This window comes from Anabrus simplex, chromosome 8 (assembly GCF_040414725.1).
Source record: "Anabrus simplex isolate iqAnaSimp1 chromosome 8, ASM4041472v1, whole genome shotgun sequence".
Classification (NCBI taxonomy): Eukaryota; Metazoa; Arthropoda; class Insecta; order Orthoptera; family Tettigoniidae; genus Anabrus; species Anabrus simplex.
Genome location: NC_090272.1, coordinates 120,001,807 through 120,029,595, shown reverse-complemented (window position 1 = coordinate 120,029,595; position 27,789 = coordinate 120,001,807). Strand labels below are relative to the sequence as shown.

At 37.1% G+C, this 27,789-nt stretch overlaps 1 protein-coding gene across 24 annotated transcripts in view; it reads left to right on the top strand.

Annotated features, from left to right (window-relative positions):
- Positions 1–27,789, top strand: part of LOC136878868 (uncharacterized) — a 135,584-nt gene that overhangs the window by 14,686 nt on the left and 93,109 nt on the right. For 21 of the 24 annotated variants that reach the window (XM_068228797.1, XM_068228791.1, XM_068228793.1 and 18 more), the window contains 3 exons: positions 3,791–3,903; positions 14,868–15,089; positions 15,185–15,281. In XM_068228797.1, coding sequence (XP_068084898.1) covers positions 3,872–3,903; positions 14,868–15,089; positions 15,185–15,281 — 351 coding nt within the window. In that variant the 5' untranslated portion in view covers positions 3,791–3,871. The remainder of the gene's footprint in view (positions 1–3,790; positions 3,904–14,867; positions 15,090–15,184; positions 15,282–27,789) is intronic. The other 3 variants (XM_068228804.1, XM_068228803.1, XM_068228805.1) reach the window with 1 other exon arrangement.

Sequence of the window (27,789 nt, the reverse complement as noted above, 5' to 3'; positions counted from 1 at the left end):
ATGAATTCAAAGAAATTGGAAATTTATTGAACATCTCCCTTAGTAAGTTATTCCAATCCCTAACCCCCTCCCTATAAATGAATATTTGCCCAAATTTGTCCTCTTTAATTCCAACTTTATCTGCATATTGTGATCTTTCCTACTTTTAAAGATGCCACTCAAACTTATTCGTCTACTAATGTCATTCCACGCCATCTCTCCGCTGACAGCTTGGAACATACCACTCATGATACAAATTCTTATAATTTTGTTAAATAGGTCCTACCACCTATTCATTACAATAATAACGTAATAAAACTTACATATTTATTAAGTTGTTAATGTGGTACATGTTTCGCTCCTTTTTTATGAGCATCATCTGCCAATTATCATTTACTTAAGGTTATATAACCCTTTCAGACCTGAAAGAAAACTGGAGGTGTGAATTTTTGTTTGTACGTCAAGAACTGACTAAAATGCTCCTCAATACACATATTAATAGTTTATTTTACAAAATAAAAACTAACATCCAAAAAACAGGACCCACACAATTGTGCGTATCAAAATTCAAAACCTCGTATCACGTACGATGGTGTAGCTTCAAAATTTACGTTCACTAACCAATGTACACACTTCATTGAATATATTCCGGTATTCAGTAAAGCTTCTAGATTAATATAAACGCAGTAAATAAATACTTACTTTCGGCACTACTGCTTCCTGCCATCTCGCCGATCAACTGTGCTTTTTAAACTCTTCTTCCTTCGCCCTGGCGGTCAAGCGCATACTAAAATCAATTGAAATACACGCCACGTGTCCTGCACAATCACTGCAGTCCGGTGTAGCGCCGAAAAAACGTCAAATACGGTCAGGGATAACTAAAATACGAATCCGCACAATTGTGCGTACTCGGTCTGAAAGGGATAAGATTGTGAATCTATTCTATTGGATTAAATTAGGCTTGTAAACCTGATTGACAAATCTTATAATATTTTACAAGTCATATAACAATAAAATTGTCTTTAAGTTAAAACATATTTGTCTAAAATCTAAGTCTAACATTTTATTGACAAAACTCATCTGGAGAACATCCTTTAAAATTATTTTAATAACCTTTTGAGATCTGGCTAATTGTATTGATTCAATGTCGCTTGACTTGTATGATTGTCGTCGAAACTTTGTTAACTATATTAATTTTTTTAAAAAGTTGATAATTGCCTATGTTATGAACATTTAACTTGTTCTCGATGTTGCTGGAGTAACATTTGTACAAAATGAGCTGTATTGGCATTTATCTTATGTTGTAAATACGAGAATATTGTTTATGAACAAACTTGTCGGTACATTTTGTACAAATGTTACTCCAGCAACATGGAGAACAAGTTGAATATTCATAACATAGGCAATTATCAACTGTAAAAAAAGGAAAAAAAAATTGTTAAGCAATGAAGTTTCAATGACAATCATACAAGTCAAGCAACATTGAATCAATATAATTAGCCAGATCTCAAAAGGTTTTTAAAATAATTTTAAAGGATGTTCTCCAGATGAGTTTTGTCAATAAAATATTAGATAGATTTTAGACAAATATGTTTTAACTTAAAGGCATAATTTTACTGTTATATGACTTGTAAAATATTATAAGATTTGTCAATCAGGTTTACAAGCATAATTTAATCCAATAGAATAAATTCACAATCTTATATAATCTTAAGTAAATGATAATTGGCTGATGATGCTCACGAAAAAGGAGCGAAACATGTACCATATTAACAACTTAATAAATATGTAAGTTTTTATTGCGTCATTATTGTATTGAATAGGTGGTATTTAACAAAATTATAAGAATTTGTATCACAAGTAGTTCTTCAATACGGACCAAAAAAAAAAAGAAATTTATAACCTGCAACATACCACTTAGTCGAGCAGCTCGTCTTCTTTCTCTCGGTTCTTCCCAGCCCAATCCTTGCAATATTTTTGTAACACTACTCTTTTGTCGGAAATCACCCAGAACAAATCCAGCTGCTTTTCTTTGGATTTTTTCCAGTTCTTGAATCAAGTAATCCTGGTGAGGGTCCCATACACTGGAACCATACTCTAGTTGGGGTCTTACCCCTTTACATCCTTACTGGTACTACAACCCCTAAACACCCTCATAACCATGTGCAGAGATCTGTACCCTTTATTTACAGTCCCATTTGCGTGATTACCCCAATGAAGATCTTTCCTGTTATTAACACCTAGATACTTACAGTGATCCCCAAAAGGAACTTTCACCCCATCAACGCAGTAATTACTGTAAAACTGAGAGGACTCTTCCTATTTGTGAAACTCACAACCTGACTTTGAATGTACTGTAACTTACATTTTGTTATTATAATTTCCATTTATTTAATTTTATTATTCTGCTATATATTATGCTGCTTAAGAATATTCTGATCAGTGCAATTCAGTATTAACTGTCCTTTTTCTGCCATGGACAAAACACAATACAGGCTATTTAAAAAAAAATATTGCCATGTTCTTTATACCTCATAAACAGGTTGGAACAGGATCATGCGTTTATCTTTTGGAGAGAAGCCTGATACATGACAAAGTATTTGAGATTGATTCAGTTGGTCATAACGTGTGCCAGCTCCATGATCTAGGAGTAGTAAGTATGCATCTTACTCGGAGGCCTTGGGTTTGATTCCCAGCCAGATCAGGAATTTTTACCTGGATTGAGGGTTGGTTTGAGGTCTGTTCAGCCTACATGAGAACATTTGTGGAGCTATGTGATAGCGAGGTAGCGGCCCTGGTCTAGAAAGCCAAGATTAAAGACCAAGAGGATACATTGTGTTGATCAAGTATCACCTTGTAATCTGTAGGCCTTTATGGGCTGAACAGCAGTCGCTTGATTTTTGGTCATAACATTATGACATCACCATTGTAGTGCTTCAATTGCCACTAACTCATGGAATGTTTGGAAGTGGGAGAATTAGCGTGAGGGCAGTGGGCAAATGAAAGAAAACACCCTGAAACTTCATAAGTCAAATCAATGTAATCATGTGGTATGGGTAATCTAAACAGAGCATTTATACATCTTTGCATCCACACATGTATGTGTATGTTCAGTCCTCAGCCCGAAGGCTGGTTAGATCTTCAACAGCTCCACCATTAGCTGTCATGGATGGTCTAGGAATCACTGAAGAGGTGGTGTACTTGAGGAATGAGGTAGTTTCCCCATTGGCTTTCCTTGCTGAGCTAGAAGTTGCTATTACATGTCAGTCTGCCAAGCCCACTGAAATGCATGCACCAACCGACCCTGAGAGCAACATTTTCATACCATTCATAGCAGGGACTGGCTGCTTAAGCAATAGCATTACTGGCATTGCTTAAATCTCAGTTACTTTCATATTGTCAAAGCCAAGGATAAGACCGAGACAGATCAATGAAAGTAACAAAATTGCTCTAGTCCATACCACAAACAACCTGTGAAGTTCAGTTAAATTCTCTCTTCCCTACATAGATTAGTACCAGTCAATTATCTGATTACAACATAAGTTACTATGTATTGATGTTTACTCCACCATGTTCTTTAGGGTCATATTGGTCGAGGGAATTCATAACTTTTTGACCTCTGTTAACTAGCAGCTCACTATATAGATACCCAGGAGAGAGATTTTAAATGCTTAACCATTTTCCATTTACTCTTGCCTTCTTGCTTTAATTAACTTGGAGTAAAAAATTGCAAATAAATGTCTATAATAATGTTTTATCCGGAACTCTTGTATAAGTATATTGTAATATTTGCTGAGAATTTGGATTTCAGAGTACATGATGGTGAAAAGAGGGCCAATAAGGACTACAACAGCTGACTGGAATACATGATCTAAGAGGAAAAGAATGTGAGATGCCCTGGAAGACCACAAGCAGAAGGTGCCTGTGAGTAGGTTAATTTAATTTTAGATTATATTTGTTTCAGGGGCATAGACCAGTGGTGGTGGTGGTGGGGGGAGCTTACTGGGGTTTAGAACCCCTCCCATGGACATTTTACAAAAGAAAATAAACAGAAACTGAAAATAAACAAGTGAAAATCGACTCAATAGGTTGGCTGTTTTGAACATTCACAGACACATAATTGTAAAACCAACAGATCTCTTGAATCTATTTTCTAAGAAGCCACAAAAGTTGGGTTTTTGATTGTAATCTGAGCATTCCATTCACTGTAAAACTGTTGACCTGTATCATATTGTTCTTTCTTGGTATTTTAATGTAAGATCTTGTAATGTACTGCATCTGAATATCAACATAATTAACTCGTATTCATGTTTTTATGACGACACTCATGCATGCGCACACCACACGTGCACAAGCACTTTCATTACGTTCTATCATCATTTTGTAAATATAACCAGGGCTTTAGTCGAGGGTATACACAAGTATATGCCGTGTGGCCTCTGCTTAACTCCACTTATTAGAGTATGCCTCCTGATTTCTTGCATATACCCCCTGCTTTGGTTTCTTTTCTTTTCCATTTCGCCATTCCATCAATGAGATTTAACTCTCCAACTCTGGTTGTAATCACATGTATTGAAGATTCAGCTTAATAAATATTCACAGATGCATAATTGTAAAACCAGCAAATCTCTTGAATCTATTTTCTAAGAAACCTCAAAAGTTGGATTTTAGATTGTAATCTGAACATACCATTCGCTGTAAAACTGTTGACCTTTATCATACAGTTTTGCAACAAATGGTATGTTTGAAATCATCAAACAGGAACTCCATGAAAAATCAGCAATAATAGTGCCTTAAAATCTTCAAATAATCCATAACTTAGGAGCACCACGTTACATCCATTATAATGTCAACCCAAGAGAAGACAAAACCCCATCAATCAAACAATAGACCCATCCCCCATTGAATGTGATCCCACTCACACAATTCACAAAAGAAAAGTGAAAACAAAAGAGGGAGGATGATTACATAATTAGCTCAGACCCCATATACCAGAAACAAAATACGACTAACAAGGAACAAGGCACACAGGAAGAATGCAAGAATTAAGAAAACAAGTGCAGTTGAGTTTCATAAGAACAGAATTCACAGAAATAATTAATCTCCATTCCTGTGAAATACTAAAAGAGTAAGCTGTTATAATCATGTGAGTGTGGTGAAATTCAGAAAGATTTTGGAATTATTACAGAAAATATGATTTGTCTTCAAGATGGTGGTCCTAGTGATACCTATACGGGTGAACAAGATCTGCCATTATTAAATTAGTAGCAAGATACCCGTGCTTCGCTACGGCTTTAAAATGAAAGTTATTATTCAAAGTTTTACATTTTGGAGAGTACACTGTCAGCTGAGTCTGTAAAACACGTCCTCAGTTCGTACATCAAATGGTTTTGGGGAAATGGTTATTTATTTTATAATCTACCACTCACATAGAACCCCGTATGGAGGAATTTGAATGTTTTAAACCATATCTGATTTAACGTCTAGGGCGTAAAACCACCAATCTGTGAAATTTTTATTTTGTACGTCGAACAGTAATGGAGGAATGAATACCTTTTTATGGGTTGGGATGTTTTGAAATATTTATTAACATCTAGGATATAGAAGACCACCCTTCATAAAAAAAAAAAAAAGAAAAGGTTATGTTCATGCCTGGAACGGTTTCAGAAGAATGGATATTGTTTTTGAGAGTCAACTATCATCTAAACCTCTTAGGGGTGAATTGTTTTGAAGTATATGGTATTTTAAACCTAAGACATAAAAGATAATAATAATGTTATTTGTTTTATGTCCCACTAACTACTCTTTTACGGTTTTCGGAGACGCTGAGGTGCCGGAATTTAGTCCTACCGGGCGAGTTGGCCGTGCGTGTAGAGGCGCGCGGCTGTGAGCTTGCATCCGGGAGATAGTAGGTTCGAATCCCACTATCGGCAGCCCTGAAAATGGTTTTCCGTGGTTTCCCATTTTCTCACCAGGCAAATGCTGGGGCTGTACCTTAATTAAGGCCACGGCCGCTTCCTTCCAACTCCTAGGCCTTTCCTATCCCATCGTCGTCATAAGACCTATCTGTGTCGGTGCGACGTAAAGCCCATAGCAAAAAAAAAAAAAATAGAATTTAGTCCCGTCGACGACGCACGAGGCAAACTATTCCGTGATTTCTGCTGTGCCGGCAACTTAATTTTGTTAAATACAGGCGATATACCTACATATATGCGCAGACATTCTCAGAGCTTTTTAGACATTAGTGTGTGTAACTCCTCACTCCTTCCTTTTATATGCGACTGGAAAGTAAGCGACCTGCCAACTTTCTCCGACCATTCTCTAATTATAATAAGTATGAAGTCTACGGCCAGTTCACCTGTAGTGAACACCTCTCATTATTTAACCAGAAAATACAAGACCAAAGACATCAAATGGGCTCACTTTCAACAGGGTGCTAAAAGAAGTTAACTTAGAATATCAAAAGAAGTTGAATTCTGCAATGTCGCGGAAAACCTAGAAAAAGTTACAGACAAATTAACTCATGCCATAATCAATTTTTCTGAAACAAATCTACCAAAAATATCTCAGAAACCTCCTAAAAATTTCTGGTGGAACGAAGAGTTAACAGTCATGAATAAACGTGTTCTTGCTTGTCACAGACGTTACAAACGAAGTCGCTGTCCTCTTCTCCGTCAGCGATACGAAGAAATATATCTGGTAGTTAAGGAAGAGTACAACAATTTGATAATAAGAAGGAAATCAGGAAAATGGAAAGAATTCTGCTCACTGCCTACGAAATGTAATCCTTGGGGAGTTGTTTACAAATTAACAAGAAGACCTGAAAACTTGAATAATACTATTTGCTCAATTGAATCAGACACCGGTTTTTCAAAATCTTTCTCCAATACTGCTGATGTTCTTATCAACTCTTTCTTCTCCGAAGAAGATGACGACACAGAAACGCAAAAGGCAATTAGATTATTTTGCACTCTCCCTCCTAATACTGCAGATGATGTGCTTTTCACCCGCCAAGAAGTTGAACGAATAATACTCTCACAAAATGACAAGAAAGCACCAGGCATTATTTCAAGAATGTTTACTGCCAAATCTTTCAGGGCTATTTGCCTTCTTCCAGTTCTGGGGAAGATTTTTGAGAAGTTAATAATCGATCGGGTCATGTACCACTTATATAGCAACAATCATTTAAGTCAATGCCAGTACGGATTTACTCCACAAAAATCGACAGAAGATGCTGTTCTTAGTGTAGTAGAATGGGCTGAGACTGATTTCTCCATGCATGAAGTAGCTATCCTAATATCACTGGATATCTCCAGTGCATTATATAATGCCTGGTGGCCGAAAGTTCTAACTCAGTTTAAAAAGAAGCTCTGTCCCAAAAATGTATATAAATTAATACAATCTTATTTCCAAAATAAGAAAGTTAAACTTCAAGTCGGATCAGCAGTTTCTTCAAAGATCCTGAAAAGGGGTTGCCCACAAGGATCTAGTTGTAGTCCTGGTTTTTGGAACATTTTATACAATGACCTTCTACCTTTACGTCTTCCTGTTGGTTGTAAAGTTGTGGTCTACGCTGATGATGCCTTCTTCTAATTAAAGCAGATAATGTGCGGGATCTGAGAGTAAGAGCAAATTTGTCTCTTGACATTTTATTTACTGGGCATTGTGATAATAAATTACAATTTAATCCCCAGAAAACGAAGGCCATTTTTGTTACAAGGAGAAGGAAACTAAAAGCCTAAAGCCTAAAATTAAAATGAATGGACAAAATAACACTATGGAAAATCATATTCTTTATCTAGGAGTTGTACTAGACAAGAAGTTAACCTTCAGGGTCCATTTCAACAAACTACAACAGAAAGGCAGTAAGTTTATGCAAGGTTTAGCTATTGCCTGCAGACCTTCTTGGGGACTAAATTCAGAGGCACGAAGAATTATTTATGATACAGCGTTTGTACCTGTCATATTGTATTGTGTTTCCTCTTTTCAAATGACACTCATATTCTTGACAACATTTTAACATTGCTTCAAAATGAGATGGTCCACAGAGGTCCAATTTTAACACTGTTCTTCAACCTTTAATCTACATCTTTTTATCTTCTCATCAATGTGTTCTACATTTCTACCATATGCCTATGACTTTCGTCTTTTGTCTCCTAGAAAGGAATATAGTGATCTCTTGACTAACCGTCAACATTATTTTCTCAATATTACTTTACTTTTTGAATAAATATGGCTGATCGTCATTCTCGTCAGAGTCTAATTGTAACCACCAATCGCTCAACTTAATTTTACAGCAATCTTACTACTTGTTCATCACAGTCAGTTGCTTTGTCCATTTTACTTGTAATAGCAGCCTTTTAATGTCAATAATTTTAATACTTTCACCTTTTGTAATTCTTCACATTGTAAAAAAATTTTTTAAACCAAGATTGTTATTTTTAATGTTAATTTTAGTTTAAGTCTCTTCAAAATTTTTAAAATTCATTTCATCTTATTATATGTTAATCAAGTGCTTATTTGTATTCCGAGGTTAAGACAATGGCTGATGATGCCTTCATACTAGGCGAAACGTACCATTTTTAGTTAATAGATCAATATAAATTATCCAGACTTATTGTATTGATTAGGTGGTCAATTTAATAAATAACTTACTGTTATTATTCTAATAGTTAACATTTCACAGGAAAAGTTTGATGAAATGCAAGAAACCTAACAAGATGTTAAATTTTAAACCCAGTATTAACTAACTACTTGTTAGTATACTGTATATTTAACATGTGTTGATGAAACCGGGCCTAATACTTGCTACCTACCCCTAAAATGCTCAAGTCATATTTGACCTTTTTCTATGTCATATTTAGCTAGTTTTTAGGGCATATTTGCTTGCATATTTTGTACATTTTTAGGTCATAAACTTCTGAACCCTAGTAGTAACTTGTAGGATTATGAATGGTTTGATTTTTGCTAGTAACGATGAAAATTGGAGGTATGTTGGATCCTCATAAAGATTTATGAATGACATGAATTAATATTGTTCTGGGGTTTCTGTGGTTCACAGAGGGATAAGAAGCATGTGGGTTGAATGGCTGTACAAGGAATTAACTAGAGCAGAACTTAACACAGCAAATTTTGAAATTTTATTTCTTTCCTTTTTTTTCCTACTTAAAAATTGATAGATGAAGAATCTGAAAGAATAACAAGCCAATAGAACAAATTGTTAATGAGCTTGTCAGCTCTAACAATATAAGGAACTAAGAAGTCTGAACATCAGGTACGAAACTTGTAATAATTAGCAGGCAGTTACATAGAAAAGAGCTTTAGGCCTATTGCTCTAGGCAGGTAAAAAATTTACAAGAGCACAATTTCCTCTGATCATTTACACTACATGGGAGTCTGTGCTCCAAATATAGTCCAGCCTCGCAGAGGCACCAGTTTCTTATGGCGCACTCCAGTTCCACCTGACAACCTATCTTTTGTCCTCACCTTAAAGTATTTATACACGGTTGCCTCGATGTGGGCTTATCTGTTACCTAATAGTATTATACTGTAATTCACTGTTCCCAAAGGGAAATAACACCAAAGAAAATTACCAAATAAACAGGGGCACAATAATAATAATAATAATAATTTTGTGTGGCTATTTCTAGCTGAGTGCAGCCCTTGTAAGGCAGACCCTCTGATGAGGGTGGGCGGCACCTGCCATTTGTATGTCACTGCGTGTTATTGTGGTGGAGGATAGTGTTATGTGTGGTGTGGAAGTTGCAGGGATGTTGGGGACAGCACGAACACCCAGCCCCCGGGCCATTGGAATTAACCAATGAAGGTTAAAATCCCCGACCCGGCCGGGAATCAAACCCGGGACCCTCTGAACCAAAGGCCAGTACGCTGACCATTCAGCCAACGAGTCGGACAGGGGCACAATTTGCCCATACTAAGTGGCCTTAATGGTAAAAGAAAAGGTTGCACATGACCAGCCATAAACAAAAGTCTAGGAGGCGAAACACTTGCCCTCCTTGTAGTAAATGTTAAAACCCTAAGTGTTCTTATGGCCCGAAAATACAGAGGCTAATCTTATGCTACGCTGTGATGAATAAAGAGGGAACATTAATGCCAAGACAAGATTGAAGAAATTTAGAGTTTGAAAGCTTTAGTCACCCAATGCAAGGTTGAATGGGAAACGACAGAGGGTTATCACTCTTTGTTCCCTTACATTGGTCATACTGATAAATGGGGAATAGAACAGAATCCTGCAACTGACCGAAAATTCTACTTTTAAACCAACAGTTTTACAAAATTACATTAAAAGAAGAGGTTGAAACCTTCCCCTCAAACTGTATGCAGGTTCTATCACATATCTAAGTAGATTTTGCCATTACCTTGTGTCGCTGGTCCTTCCTTGCGCAGACCGTACCCCTGCCTTGTGGTTCGCGTCAAGTCATCCTCCTCACACTGGAGCAGTTCAGACTATACGGCCCGAAGGGGCCATGCTTTTATAGTACCACAAGGGGAAGATTCCAGAACTCTTTACTGATGGGCTGAATTCCTATACCCCCCCCTCTCTTCTGCCAGTTTTAATTGGCTAGAGAAAATATTTCCAAGTTTTTGATAGGTTGATTACAATCGAGGAGGAACCAGCTGAAGTGTTGGCAACTTTAGAACATTAAAAAAACAATCCTCAAAATCAGGTATATAAACATCAAAAATAAACATTTCTTTATGAAATAATTAGAGTTTAGCCTGCTAGAGGGAGCAAATAAACTGATGGTTGAGACATCTAACAGTTGAAGACCAAAGTTTCTTGGAGTTCACAAGTTAAAGTTTTTTTTATATAGATTGCCTCAGAGAAGGCGCGCAGTTTAACTAGCCGGGGAAGGTGTACCCCTGGTACAGGTATATTTCTCATTGGTGTTTGTTTTATAATGCTAGTTACATTTCAGACTTCACCTTATTTCATCTTTGTTGGACATGGACGATAGGACTACGAATGTACTTTTCTTTCTTGTAAATAGTGTTGTCAGTTGATGGTTGATATTTAGATAGAAGGGGTTATTAGTTGATTAACGTGTTGGAGGACGGAGCTGGTACTTTTGTGTTGTACATAATTATTAGTTGGTGGCCAAGAATTAGGTGGAAGGGAGTGTGAAGTGATTGGTGTGTAGTGCATTGTTAGTGGATTGGTTATGACAGTGTAAGTGTTAGTGCTGTCCACCATACATCATGGAATGTGTAAGTTATAAATTTGATTAGGATATGCTTTATGGATTAGTATTGCATTATCAAGCTATAAATGAGTGTTGTACCCCATGAAGGCCCAGCCGACAGCATGTAGCTTCAACCACTATTCTGTAGGCTTTGGATTCATTAATATTTCTTTTTGTTTTATATTTAGATAACATTTACATTTTCAGTGTTTAGTATTTAGGATTTTGATGGTTGATTAATTGTAGTGTGTTATTTATCACATGTCATTTGAGTGTGTATTAGATTCTTCTGCGATAGTTTACTGTTTTAAAAGACCACACTTGATTATTTATTTTGAGTTGTATTATTTTACAAGTTAACACGACAAAGATAATTTTGTGTGTTATTTATTTTCAGATCTTGCAGCTGTAAATTCTATGAATATCAAGGGAAGAGATAATTAGTTTTGTTTTATTTTCACTGTTCATAGATGATTGTGTTAATTAGTTTACTTGCCATTCATAGACATGGTTATATTAAGATTAAATCATGTGCTTATTGGAGTATTCCATTGTAAAATTATTGTAAGCATAACCTGAAAGTTAAGTAAAATTATTTCTTGAATAAAAAGTCATTTAATTTATTTTAAACATCAACTAAAGTATCTTATTAAATAGTTTTTGATTCAGTTGTTCAGTTTCGGTTTATATGCATGTGTAAGCATTTTTAATGTAAAATATTTTCATGACCATGACATAACATAAATTTTATTTTTTTGATCATGTACTGCTGAACTTTTAGAGCACCATTCTTTGCAGATAAGCAAGTTAGAGTATTAAATAGTATTTTATAACAATTTTATAACCGATTCAAGTACAACTGCTCCAAAAACTGGAAAAGTAGTTAGTGGGACATAAAAACCAATAGCGTTATTATCAAATACAACTCGAGATTGTTTTGATTCAGTTAAGAGTCCGTTCAGTGTCTGTTATCTTATAATGTATTTAATTGGTGGATGACCTTAATTAAAGAAAAATTCAGAATTTGATCACAGAAACTGAATATTCATGGATCAAGTTAATTAACCAACAGTACTACTTGGAATCTGAAATAATAATTTTCAGTTCTTTCTTTTAAATAATCATAGTTTATATTTTGTGCAACTCGAGAAGTAAATGGAAGCTAATTATAAGGAAGGCATAGGTCTACTCATTATCAAATTATTTATAATTATCATCTGTGTAGTTTAATTTCCTTTGTTTATTGATGCTTCACATCGTTAGAGTTCTTTTGATGATTTTCTTTTCATTTAACTTGAGCCTATATTCTTGGATTTTATTTCAACTAGTCTATATATCTCCTTTTGTAGTGACAAGAAAAGACCTGTAACCCCCTGAGATGTATAATAGCCTTGCAGTGCTATACCAATGCTGTTGATGGATGACAAGATGGCAACTAAACAACTGAAATAGGTTTTATTTAATGTACTCTGATCTAGAACATGAAAGAAAATGTCTTAACACAAGGTTAATCAATTTCTAAAGAGGAGTACTAGTGGCTAGAAATACCTCATCTGTATCAAAAGAAAATTGAAGAAGTCTATTCCTGAAACATACTGAATTTTGTCCATGTTTTGTTGCTGTTGCAAATAATTCATTATATTTAGCTGAGCTTGTAGGCTTGCACTTTATTTACACATCCTCCAGAAAAGTTTTCAAGCATCTGTAGACATCAGTTCATTCACAAATTCAATTTCCAGACATTTTAGATAACAGAATTCAAACTACATAGTGTACCGGGAAAAAAATGTCTGTCTTTGGGGGCCGTTGACACTAGCTTGAAGAGCATGGAATATTTCTAAGGGTGTGGCATGTAAACATTGGAGTTGGCACAGAGAGGGGTATTAGTTCATTGAACTTAGATTTCTTTGAAAATTTGGTTTTATTGTTCATTGAAAACAAATTCATATCACCTTTCATACAAGTTGAGTTGAAGCATTGTAGCAGGCTGGAATCTCTGGACTCTAGGATGGTTACTGGGCACGGTCTAGACATGAACCACGCCCGTCCTGATAGTAAAGTTCTCGACGTTCTAGAATTAATACCAATATAAATGGTCCGTTATTGGACATTATAAATTTTCCAGCTAACTCATTCCTGGTTGCCAGCGTTTCGCCCCCGTGTGCTAGGCTGGGCTCATCAGTTGGTACCTAGCACACCTACCAATTTCTCGAAGTTCTAGAGGATCTGGGAGTTCTCGAATTTCTAGGTGCACACGTTGCAGGGTTCGATCTCACACGATAATATTGAGAGGTGAGGCGTGACTCGTACATGAGTCCGCCGTATGGCATTCAACTCACTTGTAGCACTGTTAAATAAATTAACATTGACCTTTAAATATTGCGTTCATTCATTGCAAGTGGAATATGTCAAATGCTAATGAAATTGACACTTGAATCTTGATTCAAACGCCTCGCTCAATCACAAATGTTCATAAATTATCACTTGAAAGTAAGGCAATTGAACTGAATATCTGACCACGTGTTAGATGTCAGCCGAATTAATACTTGGGAAAATAATGTATAATTTATAATGTCAAGTTCACGACATAAGTTTGCTAACATTGGCACGGCAGACTGGAATGTTCTATTAGATCACTAATCTTTATCATCACAGTTCCTAACTTAATGATTTTGTCAATTTATGTTCAGAACACAATATTGAGTGCAAGATGCACAGTTCATGCAAGTTCAGGACACGAAATTATGTGTACCTGAAGACTGTTTAGCAATGTCATTAAATGATCATTAAAGTTAAACTGCACTTGGAAAGAGTCTAACACTCTCCGTGAAAAATGATTATGAAGCATAAATTATAAGTTCAATTTTGGCACTGAAAAACTATGTTCTCTCGGAACTTCACGAGAGGAAAACACAAATTCAGATATGGCATGGGTACTCTGTTTCCACAGTCACTTACGATGACACAAGTTTAAACACAAGTTCAGATGCGGCACTCAAAAATATTCCATGTTCCCACAATTTGTTATGAAACACAAGTTCGAACGTAATACTCGGAAATACTCTTAAGTTTCCGCAGTTCGTCACGAAACACAAGTTCAATGTGGTACTTGGAAAATTACAACACTCATAAAAAAAGTTCTGTGTCCTCACAGCTTGTCGCAAAACAGAAGTTCAGATACGACACTCGGGAAATTTCTATATTCCCAAAGTCTGTTTACGAAACACAAGTTCAAACACAAGTTAAAATGTAGCACTTGGAAGAGATACAACACTCACGAGAGGAATTCTAAGTTCCTTCAGTTTGTCACTGAAACACAAGTCCTAACATGGCACTTGAAGAAAATTATAAAGTTCCAACTCTGCTGGAACCGAGCACTCGAGATACAAAGTCTCGTCCGACCATAGGTTCGGTCTGCCGCACTTGGAGAGCTCCACCCGTCACTCGTATCGCAGAGACGGTGGAGTAACATTGAGTCTGTAGTTTAACACACATACTTCAAACTTGTTTCACGTAGCGGTGTTTCCGGTACAATAATGATGCAGCATTGTCATTCATGTCATGAATGGTTCAGCAAATCCTCTAATTTTATATAATCATGTGTGGAATTTTAACTCTGACTTCTACATCTACTTGTGTTGTCTTCTCATAATTCCCATTGTCATTTGCATCTTTCTCCCTCAGACATGTTGGACCTAAAGTGAAACTTCCCAGGGGCCATCCTCTTCCTGAACCTGCAGAAGATATGGCAATTAAAGTTGAGGAACATGCTCCTGATGAAGGGGGGGACGTTGCAAAGGAAAGGAGTTCTTTTGAAATATCGGATATTGCCGCTTCTCTACCAGATATCAGTGGAGGATTGGAAAGCAAGGAATTTTGCTTTGACAGATATATCAGTGACTTGGAGTAAGTTAAATGTTCAAACCTTTCTCTTGATCTAGCCGAACTTGATTATGCATTTACAAGTTTATTAAAAGAGTATATTTTGATTTGTTGTACAGGGTTGATCAAGACAGTGATGACTACCATTCTCTATTCAATGATTCTGGGACCTCTACTTTAGGGCAAAGTGCCTCAAGTTTTATGTCTTGGATGGATGTACGTATTCTGAAAGTCTAAACATTGAAATAAGATATGTTAAAATATGTAAAGTATCTTAGTATTGTGCTCTACTTTAGGTTTGTCCAATTGCAGAAATTTTGAAACACTACTAAATATGCTTGGGATAGAGCTAAATCACTACCTTACTTCAATTCTTTTAGAATATAAGTAAAGAATCATAATGTTTCCTCTGATTAATCTGAGTATCATGGCTAACAAATGTGAAAGAATTACTACAATCAGGTTACGTAACAAAGAGAATGAAAGAAAAAGCAACCTTGCGCAGACCACTATGCTGGCATCCTTTCTGTTTCATTCCAGTGATTTTGACACTTATTTTCTCTATCCATAACCATCTGTCTTAACATACAATACCTTTCACCTTTCTTAGACATAATTTTTTAACTGCAACTGTTTCACTGTCCGTACTAAAATTTTTCATTCATCATTTTGTCTACACAACTCCTGTTGTTTAGTGCGTAGAAACATTGTCCTTAGTTTCTCTGTTTCATTACGAAAGCCTATTAAATGCATGTCATCGGTCTTTTTCTCACGTAAAATACACTGTGTGCTCTCTTTGCTCCTAATCCATCCTTTGTTTATATACAATCCCATAAGCCACCATAATAGACCACCTTTCATCCTTCTGTCCCCATATCTTATGTTTATTTTGGAGATTTGGAATACCTTATAGAATAAACTGAGTGAAGTTCTTTCCCTACATTCTTCTAACCATCTTTGCATTTGAATATCCTTGATTCTTGTTATCATAGCCCTTTGACTTCTACTATCTTTGCCTTTCCATGTCTCTAGCCAAATATAACCCATAGCCAAATTCTCGACATAAGTTTAAATTTTTTACACCCAACTATCGGTATACATACCTGTCATTTCTTGTTTGTATGCTTCCCACCTGTCATTTCTTGTTTGTATGCTTCCTGTAGCACAAGACCTCCCGCTCCTCGTTTGAGTTGCATCCAGTAGTTCAGTACTCTGTTAGCACATTCCATCTCTAAATATTCACCCCTTATTGATAACGCCCCCACATTAGCTGTATATTGTGATAGTCCATCTTACTAAATTTGTATATGATTTGGTTCAAAATATCCCTTTTCTTTTCCAGTCCCCATAATTCTATCCCATATAAAGCTCTGCTTAGTACTAATGTCTTTAACACTAACCTCAGTACTTTGTAATTTATCCCTGGGTATTTAGCCACTAGAATTTTCACCGCCAAGAGAGCCGCAACCCCTCTCAATTTAATCCTCTTAATATGATCATACCATTCTCCTCTACTATTTAACAGCACTCCTAAATATTCTAACCTCTCATCTTCCTCTATTCTCTCTACCTGTATCATCCATTCCATTCTATTTTTTAATCCTCTTCCTCTTGCGCATAATTAACACCTTTGATTTGTTACAGTTAATTTTTAATGACCACTTCTTTGCGTATTCCGCTGATTTATTCATACTTCTATGCAACCCCCCCCTCCCCCCTTCTTCGAGTCATTATTATGATATTATCCGTGAATATCAAACCTGGAATCTCTAAATTGTGCACTACCGGTACAGCCCAATTTGCTGCTCTGTGTCCATCCAGTATGTCATTTCTTCTTCTTCTTTATGACCACATAGGATCATTTTAGTCAGTCCGTCGTTCGGGACTCTTTGAAGGGATTGTTCAGGCTTTGCGGTCCTCCCAGTACTTCTTCAGACGCTCCGATCTTCGTGCCCTTTCCTCAGTTGAAAATATGCGTGTTGTTGGTTTGTTTTGTTTAATTTCTGTTTTTTTCAAATGATATTTTGAGACCAATTTTATTTGCAATCCTTTGAAGTTCTGATATCTGGGTTTTTCTTCTTTTATGTCCACTGCTAGTAATGCTAAATCGTCAGCGAAACCCAGGCAGTTTGTTTTGATTTTTCGGCCAATCTTTATTTTGGGGTGACATTTCCTAAATCATTCCCTCATTACCATTTCTAGAGCACAATTAAATAATAGTGGTGAGAGCCCATCTCCCTGCCGTAGTCCAATTTTAATTTCAAATGTGTCAGATGTTTCACTCCTAAACTTCACTTTTGATTTGGTGTTAGTGAGAGTCAATTTTATCACGTTTATTAATTTGGGGTGTAGTCCAAGGTGTCTTAAAATTTTAAACAGAAATTTTCTATGGATGCAATCATAAGCTTTCTGGAAATCTACAAATGTTATCAGCATATCTCTGTTTCTTCTCTTGTTATAGTCCATTATCAAATAAGACTCATGATCTGATCAGGACAGCTCCTCCAGGGTCTGAAACCTTCTTGATATTCTCCTAGTTCTTTCTCAAGTTGTAAACTCATCCTATTAAGGATGATTATTGAAAACATTTTGTATGTTATGTCTAGGAGTGAGATTCCCCTGTAGTTATTGGGGTCAGTTTTGTCTCCTTTTTTGTGCAGTGGGTGAAAGAGGGTTCTTGTCCAGTGTTCTGGTAGTTCTTCTTTAATCCAGATAGAGACAAGTTGTTGATGGAGGGCAACGTTTGCTTATGTTCCTGCATATTTCCAGATTTCCACAAAGGTCTGATCTTCTCCTGGTGCTTTGTAGTTTTTTAATTTATTCAGAGCTTGGTAGACTTCCAGTATTGTTGGGAGGATTGATGTTCTCTGATGGTATTTTTATCGGGGTTTGTCCAAATGAAGGAGTTCTGTTTTTTTTTTTTTTTTTTTGCTTTACATCGCACTGACACAGATAGGTCTTTTGGCGATGATGGGACAGGGAAGGGCTAGGAGTGGGAAGGAAGTGGCCGTGGCCTTAATTAAGGTACAGCCTCAGCATTTGCCTGGTGTGAAAATGGGAAATCACGGAAAACCATCTTCAGGGCTGCCGACAGTGGGGTTTGAACCTACTATCTCCTGAATTTTGGATACTGGCCGCACATAAGCGACTACAGCTATCAAGCTCGGTGAAGGAGTTCTGTAGGTTCCTCACAATTTAAAAGCTTGTTGAAATATTTAGCCAGAATTTCTGCATTTTCTTTATTGTTATGAGCCAGCTTACATTTTCATCCTTCATCAGTAGGGTCGGGGCTTTATATTTTTGGAGCTGCTTTCTGAAGGTTTTGTAGTAGTCCCTTGATTAAGTTTTATTGAATTGTTCTTCAATTAACTGCAGTGTGTCCTTATGATGTTGACTTTTTATTCTTCTTAAGACTTGGGTAGTTACTTTTCTCTGTTTTACTAGATTTTGATAGGATATTTCTGGTTTTTGGGACTGATTTAATAGCCATCCCTGATGTCTTTTCTCCACTGTTTCATCACATTCACTGTTCCACCATTGGTGCTTTTTACGTGGTTTAATTGGAGCCAAGTCTTCTGCAATTTGTTTAAGGTTGTGTACTAAGTCTTCAAGTTTATCTGTGATTTTTATTTTTTCAGTTGCTTTCTGGTAATTTTTGTTGTTGATTAGCTGGGTAGAATCTATTTTTCTTTTAGATTTACAGGCTTGCTTTTGTTGTCTCCTCTGGGGAGTGAGTTTAATTTTAACGACGTAGTGATCTGAACCTGTGTTTATTCCTCAGAGGACTTTGACATTATAGATCTCTTTGTGTGGTATTTGTCTATGCAGATGTGATCCAGTTGCCATTCCTAAAGGGGCTCATTCGCCCAAAGCCGTTGGCTCCCTTAGGGAGTCAGGTTATTTCCTGCCTCTCAACACTCAGCAATATGTCATTTATAAATAATAAGAATAATATTGGCGATAATTTGCAGCTTTGTTGTAAACCAACCTTCCACTCTATCAGCCCGCTAATTAAATTATCCTCTAATTCGACACTGCAATATACCGTATTTACTCGTGTATTAGACCCCCTCGCCTATTAGACCCCCCCCCCCCCCGGCTTTTTGAGACCAAGAGAATGGAAAAAAATAAATCTCGCATATTAGACCCCGTAACGAAATTCAGCTGAGACCAATAAACGATTCCACTTTGTAGCGGGTACTACAAGCTGTACTGCAGCTCTGATGACGTCGTACAAATGTGTGTACAAGTTTGCGCACATTTTCTTGAGCCCTCAGCTGCCTTTTGCCAGATCGGCACAATCGGAGCTGACAGCTTTATCTGCGGCAGCCACTACAGCAGTACGGTACAAGCATCACAGAATATTGTCCGAGTTCGTAGGTGGATTAGCGTAAATGGAGAAATAGGCCTACTACTTTTTTATTCTCGACTTTCCAACTACAGACTATCACAGTACGTGTGTCTGTGTCTTGGAAAATTGCCAACATGTCAGAAAATACGGTGGCGAGTATTCCTCCGTAGATTCGCAATTGGCCATCAGTGAATGAATTGAGACTTAAAATGTCCCGTAAAAGCTGATATAATCAGTACTTGTGATGCAAATGGCGGTTTATGAAAATATGCTTTGAATTCTTAACCTTATATATGTCAATATGACGAACTTTGTTACTGTTGGTTCCATTGCCGGCTGGTTGGCCTCCCTGCAGGAAGAGAGGCGGAAGTGAAACTCTCCACTCACCGCAGCTTTCTACACTGAGAGAGCTCAAGGTTCGTCCGTCCGACCCGCCCGATTCAAGCTCACACCAAAATCGTGTGATACGTCTGTCTTATAGTTAAGAGATGCCTATTTCCGTAGCTTTAGCACTATTAGCTGCCGATACGGTTTGCGATCTTGAACATTTTCATCAGTAATTTGTGTTTTTTAAATTGTTATATTACTTCTAGTCTTCATCTCTCTAGGATAGCGTAGTTCACAGCATTAGTGCAATAACGTAGTTTTTTATGCGTTTAATAGTTTATTGTAGCTGTAGTTTTATTGATATTTGTGTGTTGGTTAGTGTATCTAGTTCTGTGTGTACCATGTCTCGTTTATTCTGGGAAATACACGTGGCAAGAAAGTTACTTGAGTCTCGGATCAGTGGAGTGTTTCTTTTGTACACCATAACCTCCCTTAACTGTAAGTACCGTAATTTGTTATTTCCTCACTCTCTTTTATTCTTGTATTCTCATTTTAGTGCCGGATGTTGTTAGTAAGTGTATATTTTGTGAATTTATTTTACCTCATGAATAATTATCTTTTGGAGTACAGTATTACATTTTATGCGGGCTGTGCGCCGCGGTCGTATTGCATCAGCTGAGCGTTGGTAACGTAGGTACGGCGATGCTCGCGTGTTTCCCGAACTATCAAATACAACTGACAGTGACAAATGACTGGCCATTAAGTTCTTTTTCATTATTTTGTGTTAACATTGCTTAATACGGTAAATAAAAGTGATTGATTATATTTAAAATATATGTAGGCCTAAAAGTCATGTTCACCATTGTCTTTTTAAATTTATAAATTTTCGAACGAAAATAGCCAGTAAAACACAGAATACATTCATAAGTTTATTAAAGAATAGTGTAGAATGTTTACGTGTACAATTTATAGCCTAGAAGTCATGTGTTCACTGCACGAAATTTGACGTTATCGCATATTTGACCCCCCTTCGCATTTTTTGACTGTAAAAGTGGAAAAAAAAGGGGTCTAATACGCGCGTAAATACGGTACGTTCTGGTATGTCGCCTCAATTGCTCGAACCATCTTTCTAGAAACTCCCAACCTCCCTAATTTTTCTATTAACATTCTTCTACTCACCATGTCAAAAGCTTTCTCGAAATCAATGGCTGCTAGAAATACATTGCCTCTTTCCCTATTTACAGTTAAACCTGACTTATACGTATATCAAGGGGAAGAGAAAAAACTACTTGTAACTCAGAATTACTTAGAAATCAGACTTACACAATACATTACATATTTATAGAATAGACCTACATGTGTAAATCCTTGCAAATAATAAATACATTAAGACAGAAAATATTATTTTGAACTTGGCCCAGCCTTAAAGAAATCAGATAGTTTGGCTTGATCCACTTTTCTTGCATTAAGAGTATAAACCTCCTTTTGCAAACATAGTAATTAATTCAAAGCATTTTCATTACAACTTTTCTCACTGATGTAACACCTACACACATAGACTGCACTTAACAATTCACTCAATTCAGGTGTTTAAGAATCCAAGTCATTATCTCCATCTCCATCACTGTCACTATCGCTTGTAGCTGGTCCATCACCACTTCGTTGTTGGCATATGTCAGCAATAATCTCTTCATCCGGTTGTTGTCCACATACAGCCAGATTATCATCGAAATGCACAAAAGTATCGAATTCTACACACTATGGTAGCGTTAGCTCATTGCCAGACAAAACTTCGTCCCCATAATCATCATTAGAGGCAGCCTCATCTAGTAAGACAGCAGCTTTGCGGAAACAGTTACTGATTGTGGAGGATGACACCTGCTTTCCAGGCAGCCGAAATAAGGTCCATTGCTTGTAGCAAATTAATGGAGAGAGGTTCATTTCCTGCATCACTCAGTGTTATTAAATGTTGAACCAGCATTTTTCTATAATGCACTTTGAAATTTGCAATGATGCCCAAATCAAGCGGTTGTAGAACACTGGTACATTTAAGAGGGAAAAATTCCACTCGGACATTCTCCAGAACGATTTGAGGTGGATGTGCTGCACATCGATCCATAATAAGAAGGATCTTCTTCTGTTTCTTTTTTATTTTAATGTCCAGTTTTTCAACCACTGTTCCATTAAAAGCATAGTCATCTGATAATTTCTGTTGGTTTCATATACTGTAGGTTTTGTTTTCACACCCTTAAAACACCTCTGATTCTTCGATTGTCCTATCACAAGTGGAGGAAGTTTGTCAGAACCATCTGCATTGGTGGCGAGAAGGACTATTACACGAATTTTACTTTTCTTCCCTCCATGGCATGGAACACCTTTTTCAGCTAATATTTTATTAGGAAGGAGATTGTAGAACAGGCCGGTCTCATCACAAATGTAGTTGTTTGGAGGTTGGTAATCGCTTACGATACCTGGCAGAACCTCTTCTTTCTAGTGTTGCACCACGACATCGTCCACAGCTTTTGAGTCACTGCAAATTGTTCTCCCTGTGATTTCATGATGATCTTTAAATCCTTGCAACCACCTGATGACGCCTTGAAATCAGCAGTGTTACTCATCATTTTAGCTAAATCTATCGCCTTTTCCTTCAGCTTGTTGCCACTAATTGGTAGAGCTACGGCCCGCTTATGCTGGAACAATGCGAAAAGTACTTTCTCCAAATCTACGTACCTTCTGTGGTATAAGCAATTCCTAAGTCTGAAGCAGTTTCAGTTTTGGGATGGTGTGGATTAGCGTCCACTTCTCGTATACATTTTTCTTTTTCATCTAGGGTATAACTTTCTCCATGACTAATCAAAAGCAACTGAATAACAAAACGACTGTTCAACAGTAAACACCAGATACCGGCAACGTGGACATTTTTGTTCCCACGAAAGAAATTCTCATATTCAAATAAATTTACTGTATTTTCTTTTGTTTCCGCACCAAAACCGCCCACTTTGCTTGTAATGTATCTTAATCTTTGGCGGCAGTGTGAAGGTCAAAAACGACGAAGGTAGAGGAGGAGCGAGATTGTGAGCGAAGAGGAATCGCTCGGTTGGCCTTTGTTAAGCCGCCAGTAAGTGAGGGTCAACAATGTCACTCGGCGAAACTCTTTGTGTTCTGTTTCAGCAACGAAACCCGACTACTCTACTTCCGCCTACGCCGACCAAGTCGAAACGTCTAAAATACAGTAATTTTTTTTAAAAAGCACATGTTCATTACAATTACGCAAAACTCAGTTATATTTCACTAACACTTAATACGTATAACAGCGAATTACATATAAACGGATTACGCATAAATAAGGTTTAATTAACACGCTTTTAAATTACATTTTGCCGTGACCTAAAGGAAATTATGTACAAATGCGAATTACGCAGAACACAGTTATGTATAAAGCAGGTTCAACTGTATATATTTATCTGTTATCATCTTGATTGTCATGATGTTATCTATTGTTTGTCTCCCTTTCCTGAAACCCCCTTGGAACATGGATACTATTCTCTTCAGACCAGTCTCTTAACCTATTTGCCAAGACTCCTGTGTAGATCTTGCTCAGCGAGTCTAAGAGAGTTATCCCTCGGTAGTTCTTTGGGAGGTTTTTGTTTCTCTTCTTTTTATATGTTGGGCAAATAATCCCGGATTCGCACACTTTTGGTACTTTACCCCTATCAAAAATCCTGTTAAATAATTTTACTATTCCCTCTTCCATCTGGCGGTATTTACTTATTTCTTTCCAAAATATATTGTTGATACCATCCCCCCCCACCCCCCGCCGATCTCCTTCTCAGTTTACCTATCACCTCCTGAACTTCTTGTACTATAAATTCCTTATCGAGTTCATGTATACTTACTTCTATATAACTCCATATGACCTGCCTCCTTACTCTATACCCCCACTTATCTCTACCTCATAATAACTCGCTAAAGTATAACACCCAGTGATCATAATCAATATTCAGTTTATTGTATCTCTTCCCTCCTTTGTTAATTATATTTATTCTCTCCCATATTCTCTCCATTTGGTTCATCCTGCATTCCCTATTTATTATCTCTGACTATTCCTTCATCCATAGCTTCTTCCTCTAAGCAATTTTATGTTTGTACTCTTTCCTTAATCTACAAAAGACTTCTCGTTCTTTATTCCCTTGTTTTGCTCTATACTCTTTTAATGCTCCCTTCACTGCTCTTCTAAAAACCTCACATTCTTCGTTATACCACCCTCCACCTTCACCCTTTTTTCTTCTGCTACCTTTGACTGCCCATGCCACCTTTTTTACACCTTTTTTATTGGATATTCTATTAACTACAATGCTCTATCAATATTATTTTCCTCTAAAGCCATTTCCCATTCACGTATCATCATCATCATCATCATCATCATCATCATCATCATCATCATCATTTCCCTTTATCCAGCTGTAGCCGGGTAGGGGCAAATATGGTTCCTCTCCACTTTCTTCGGTCTTTCCACCACTCCTCCTCCAACACTGTGTCCCTGTCCAGGTTTCTTTCTATAATGCTGCGTTGGATGGTATCCTTCCATCTCAATCGTGGTCGTCCACGGCATCTCCTTCCTTGGATTTGCATTTTTCATAAGGTCATCCAGTTCCCGTTTTGTGTTCTCTGTCCAAATATATTTAGTGTAACCAATAACCTTCTCTAAGGACCTTTTGATGTCTCTCTCCTTTAATTCCTCGATCCTTCTCACTATTCTCACCCATACCAGTGCATGATGTGACTCAACCCAATCGCCAACCTCTATCCTTATAATTTTTTCTAACATATCTTCCGAACTTATTACTAAGTCAATAACACTACCCCCTGTTCCGTAATATATGTAATTTTTCCTTCTTTATCACCCTCCCAACAACCACTTAAGATGAAAAACTTCCCTACTTCACAGAATAATTCCAGGAGTTTTCCACTGTAACTACAGTAGAAGTCCGTTATAGCGAGAATTTACGACAAAAAATTTACTCGCTATAGCGGATTGTTGTTATACCCGATTTTCCCTAAATTTCAGAATAGATACGCAAAAAAACCAAATACTTCACCATGCACGTATCATGGAAACATATTGTATGTCCCGGCAAAATAATAATAATAATAATAATAATAATAATAATAATAATAATAATAATAATGTAATTATAATATTAATAATTTTGCTGAAAATTTATGAGGGAACAGCCTTTCTGAAATTTAACCTGATTGGTAATAAAGTAGCCTCTGAAATCAGTGATGCATACTGTCGTACATTGAGATATATCACATTTTTATTTATTTACTGTACCTAAACTGCTGGACTGAGTGGCTCAGATGGTTGAGGCACTGGCCTTCTGACCCCAACTTGGTAGGATAGGATCGATCCTGGCTCAGTCCGGTGGTATTTGAAGGTTCTGAAATACGTCAGACTCGTGTCTATAGATTTACTGGTACGTAAAAGAACTCCTGCGGGACTAAATTTTGATACCTCGGCGTCTACGAAATCCGGTAAAAGTAGTTAGTGGTACGTAAGGCCAATTATGTAGTTATTACTGAAATCAGTTGTTTATTTCAGCCTTTATTTTGACTGTGCTAACGAAAACTTGTCACGTTATTTACGCACTTATGAAGAAGAAGAATTATGAAGGCATGTTCTCTCTCGTTTCAAACTTGAATATTTCTTTTTACCAGTCAACGGGGATTAATAATCGGCAGCGCAAAATAGCTTGCTAGTGTGGGTACTGGACGTAGTGAGAAATCGATATGGATGATCGATCGTGTTCAATTTAAATCTAACCTTCAGAAACACACGACTAAAAATGCCTGTTGCACACCATCACATTTTTCTTCCGATTCAATGGTTCACAAGCAAAATTTCAAATCTTGTCAAAGACTGTTCATTATTGCTGAAGGTTTGACAAGATTTTGCAAGGTTTGATAGAATTTTGTTTTAATGAGGAGGAAAGTCAGCCAGCAGTTGTGGTTCTTGGACTAGCAGTGTGATGTATTCTTAAAAGGAAGAGAAACGCACAGTAAGGCATAATTTACATGGCAAAAAGATTTCGATATTCTCCTACATAATTCTTTGATATATTTACTGCCTTAACATCAGCTTGCATTTGAATTTACGCGCATGATTTAAATACAAATGATAGGAATGCAATGGGAATTTGTATCTTGTCTGTCTGTTAAGTCATCAGCCCAGAGGCTGGTTGGATCCTCAGATAGCACCACCAAAGGCTATGCAATTATAGGAAAACCACAAAAACCAATGGCAGAGCCCAAATGAGGCGTACTAGGCAAGATGAGGAGTGAGGTAGTTTGCCATTTCTTTCCTCACTGGACCAGAAGGTGCCACTGCAGCACGTCTGATCCTATGAGCAACACCTTTCATAACACTCTGACACTATTTGCGCTCCAAATGTCATTACTCAGCACTGCTCATACCCCAGCAGCTTCCATATTGTCACAGCCATGGATGAGACTGGGACTTCGGTGGAAGCTACACTTTTGAAAACATATTAGGAATTCAATAATAATATTGATCTTGTTACTTGCTTCCAATATTGGGAGAATTCACTACTACTAATAATAATAATATTATGCGAAGATCGTCATAAATCAAACATTGCGGATGGTGTTTACTTACAGGTTATCATATGGTAATAAATATTAAAACTGTCCATTTCCTTGAGAAATTTCTCTCCTATCTTCCCGTATGCTTCTGCTTTATTCATTTTAGTGTGGTACTCTACGGAGCTCCCTGAATAAAGGCAGAGGTGTGCTTCATACTTTACACACTTAACATCCCCCGGTCATGAAGCCATTTTTGTTGTTTACATTCCTATATATTTCAGCATGCCTGGCGACTTAGCGTGCACCGTTAAAACTTGAATTGCAATTCTGTCAAAGTCTTGGATAGGCAGGACATGAATTGAGTTTGAACACACAACTTTTTATAATACAAAATAAAACACACCAGCATAATTCAGACAAGATACCAGTTACCAAAACTGGCAAAAATTGCAGCGATTAAAAATGTTTCACCATGCAAAATGCAAGTTAAAACTATTCTAGGCTATATTACATTTGCATTTAAAGTTTCCATTCACAACACTAAATTTGAAACAATTATTTTTTTATACCTTACAGAGGCTTCAGGAAGGAGTCCAAAGTCACTTGCTTCAGTCTTGCACCAGCAGTGGTGTTCCTTATCACAAAATTCTCCACTCGCTGGATAGCCACTAAATCGTCTAGTGATGTGTCATTCACTGCATAAAATTTTTTTAAAACATCTAAAGCGCTCATGACTGCTGACTGTGTTGGTATGTCTGTGATGTCCCCGTCCTCCTCACTTTCGTCAGATTCATCACGTGAGTTAATGGGCTTAACGAGTTCAAGAATTTCACTCTCATTCAGATCCCCGCACACAGGCACACCTTCATCAGCTTTTACGTAATCGTCAAATTGACAGGTGACTTCCAACTGAGAAGGGACACGATTCCAGCTATCTGGCACTTCGAGATTAGGAAGAGCTCCTCAATAATTTTGCCTTCTGTTTCACTTAGTCGGAAGCCAGCGTGTTTGAAACATGCAGAAATTGCAGCGGGAGATATGGCTTCCCACGACACTGCGATACCTCGGATAGCTTCCAGTACATTCCATTTCAGTACTCGTTTTACCTCAAGCCTACGCATCAATGAATTGACCAGTATGCTACGAAAGTGGTGTTTAAGGAGTTTAAATATGCCCTGATCAAGTGGTTGTAGCACACTGGTACAATTTGGTGGTAGGAATACCAATTCAGTATTCCGTAGCTCAACATTTGGATGAGCAGGACAATGGTCTATAAAAAGAACAACTTTTCTGTTCTTCAATTCCATTCTCGAATCAAATGCTTGAAGCCATTGCTTAAAAAGCACGGATGTCATCCATGCTTTCGTGTTCGCTTCATACGTGCACGAAATGTTACGCACGCCTTTAAATGCTTGCGGTTTGTTTGACTTCCCGATAATA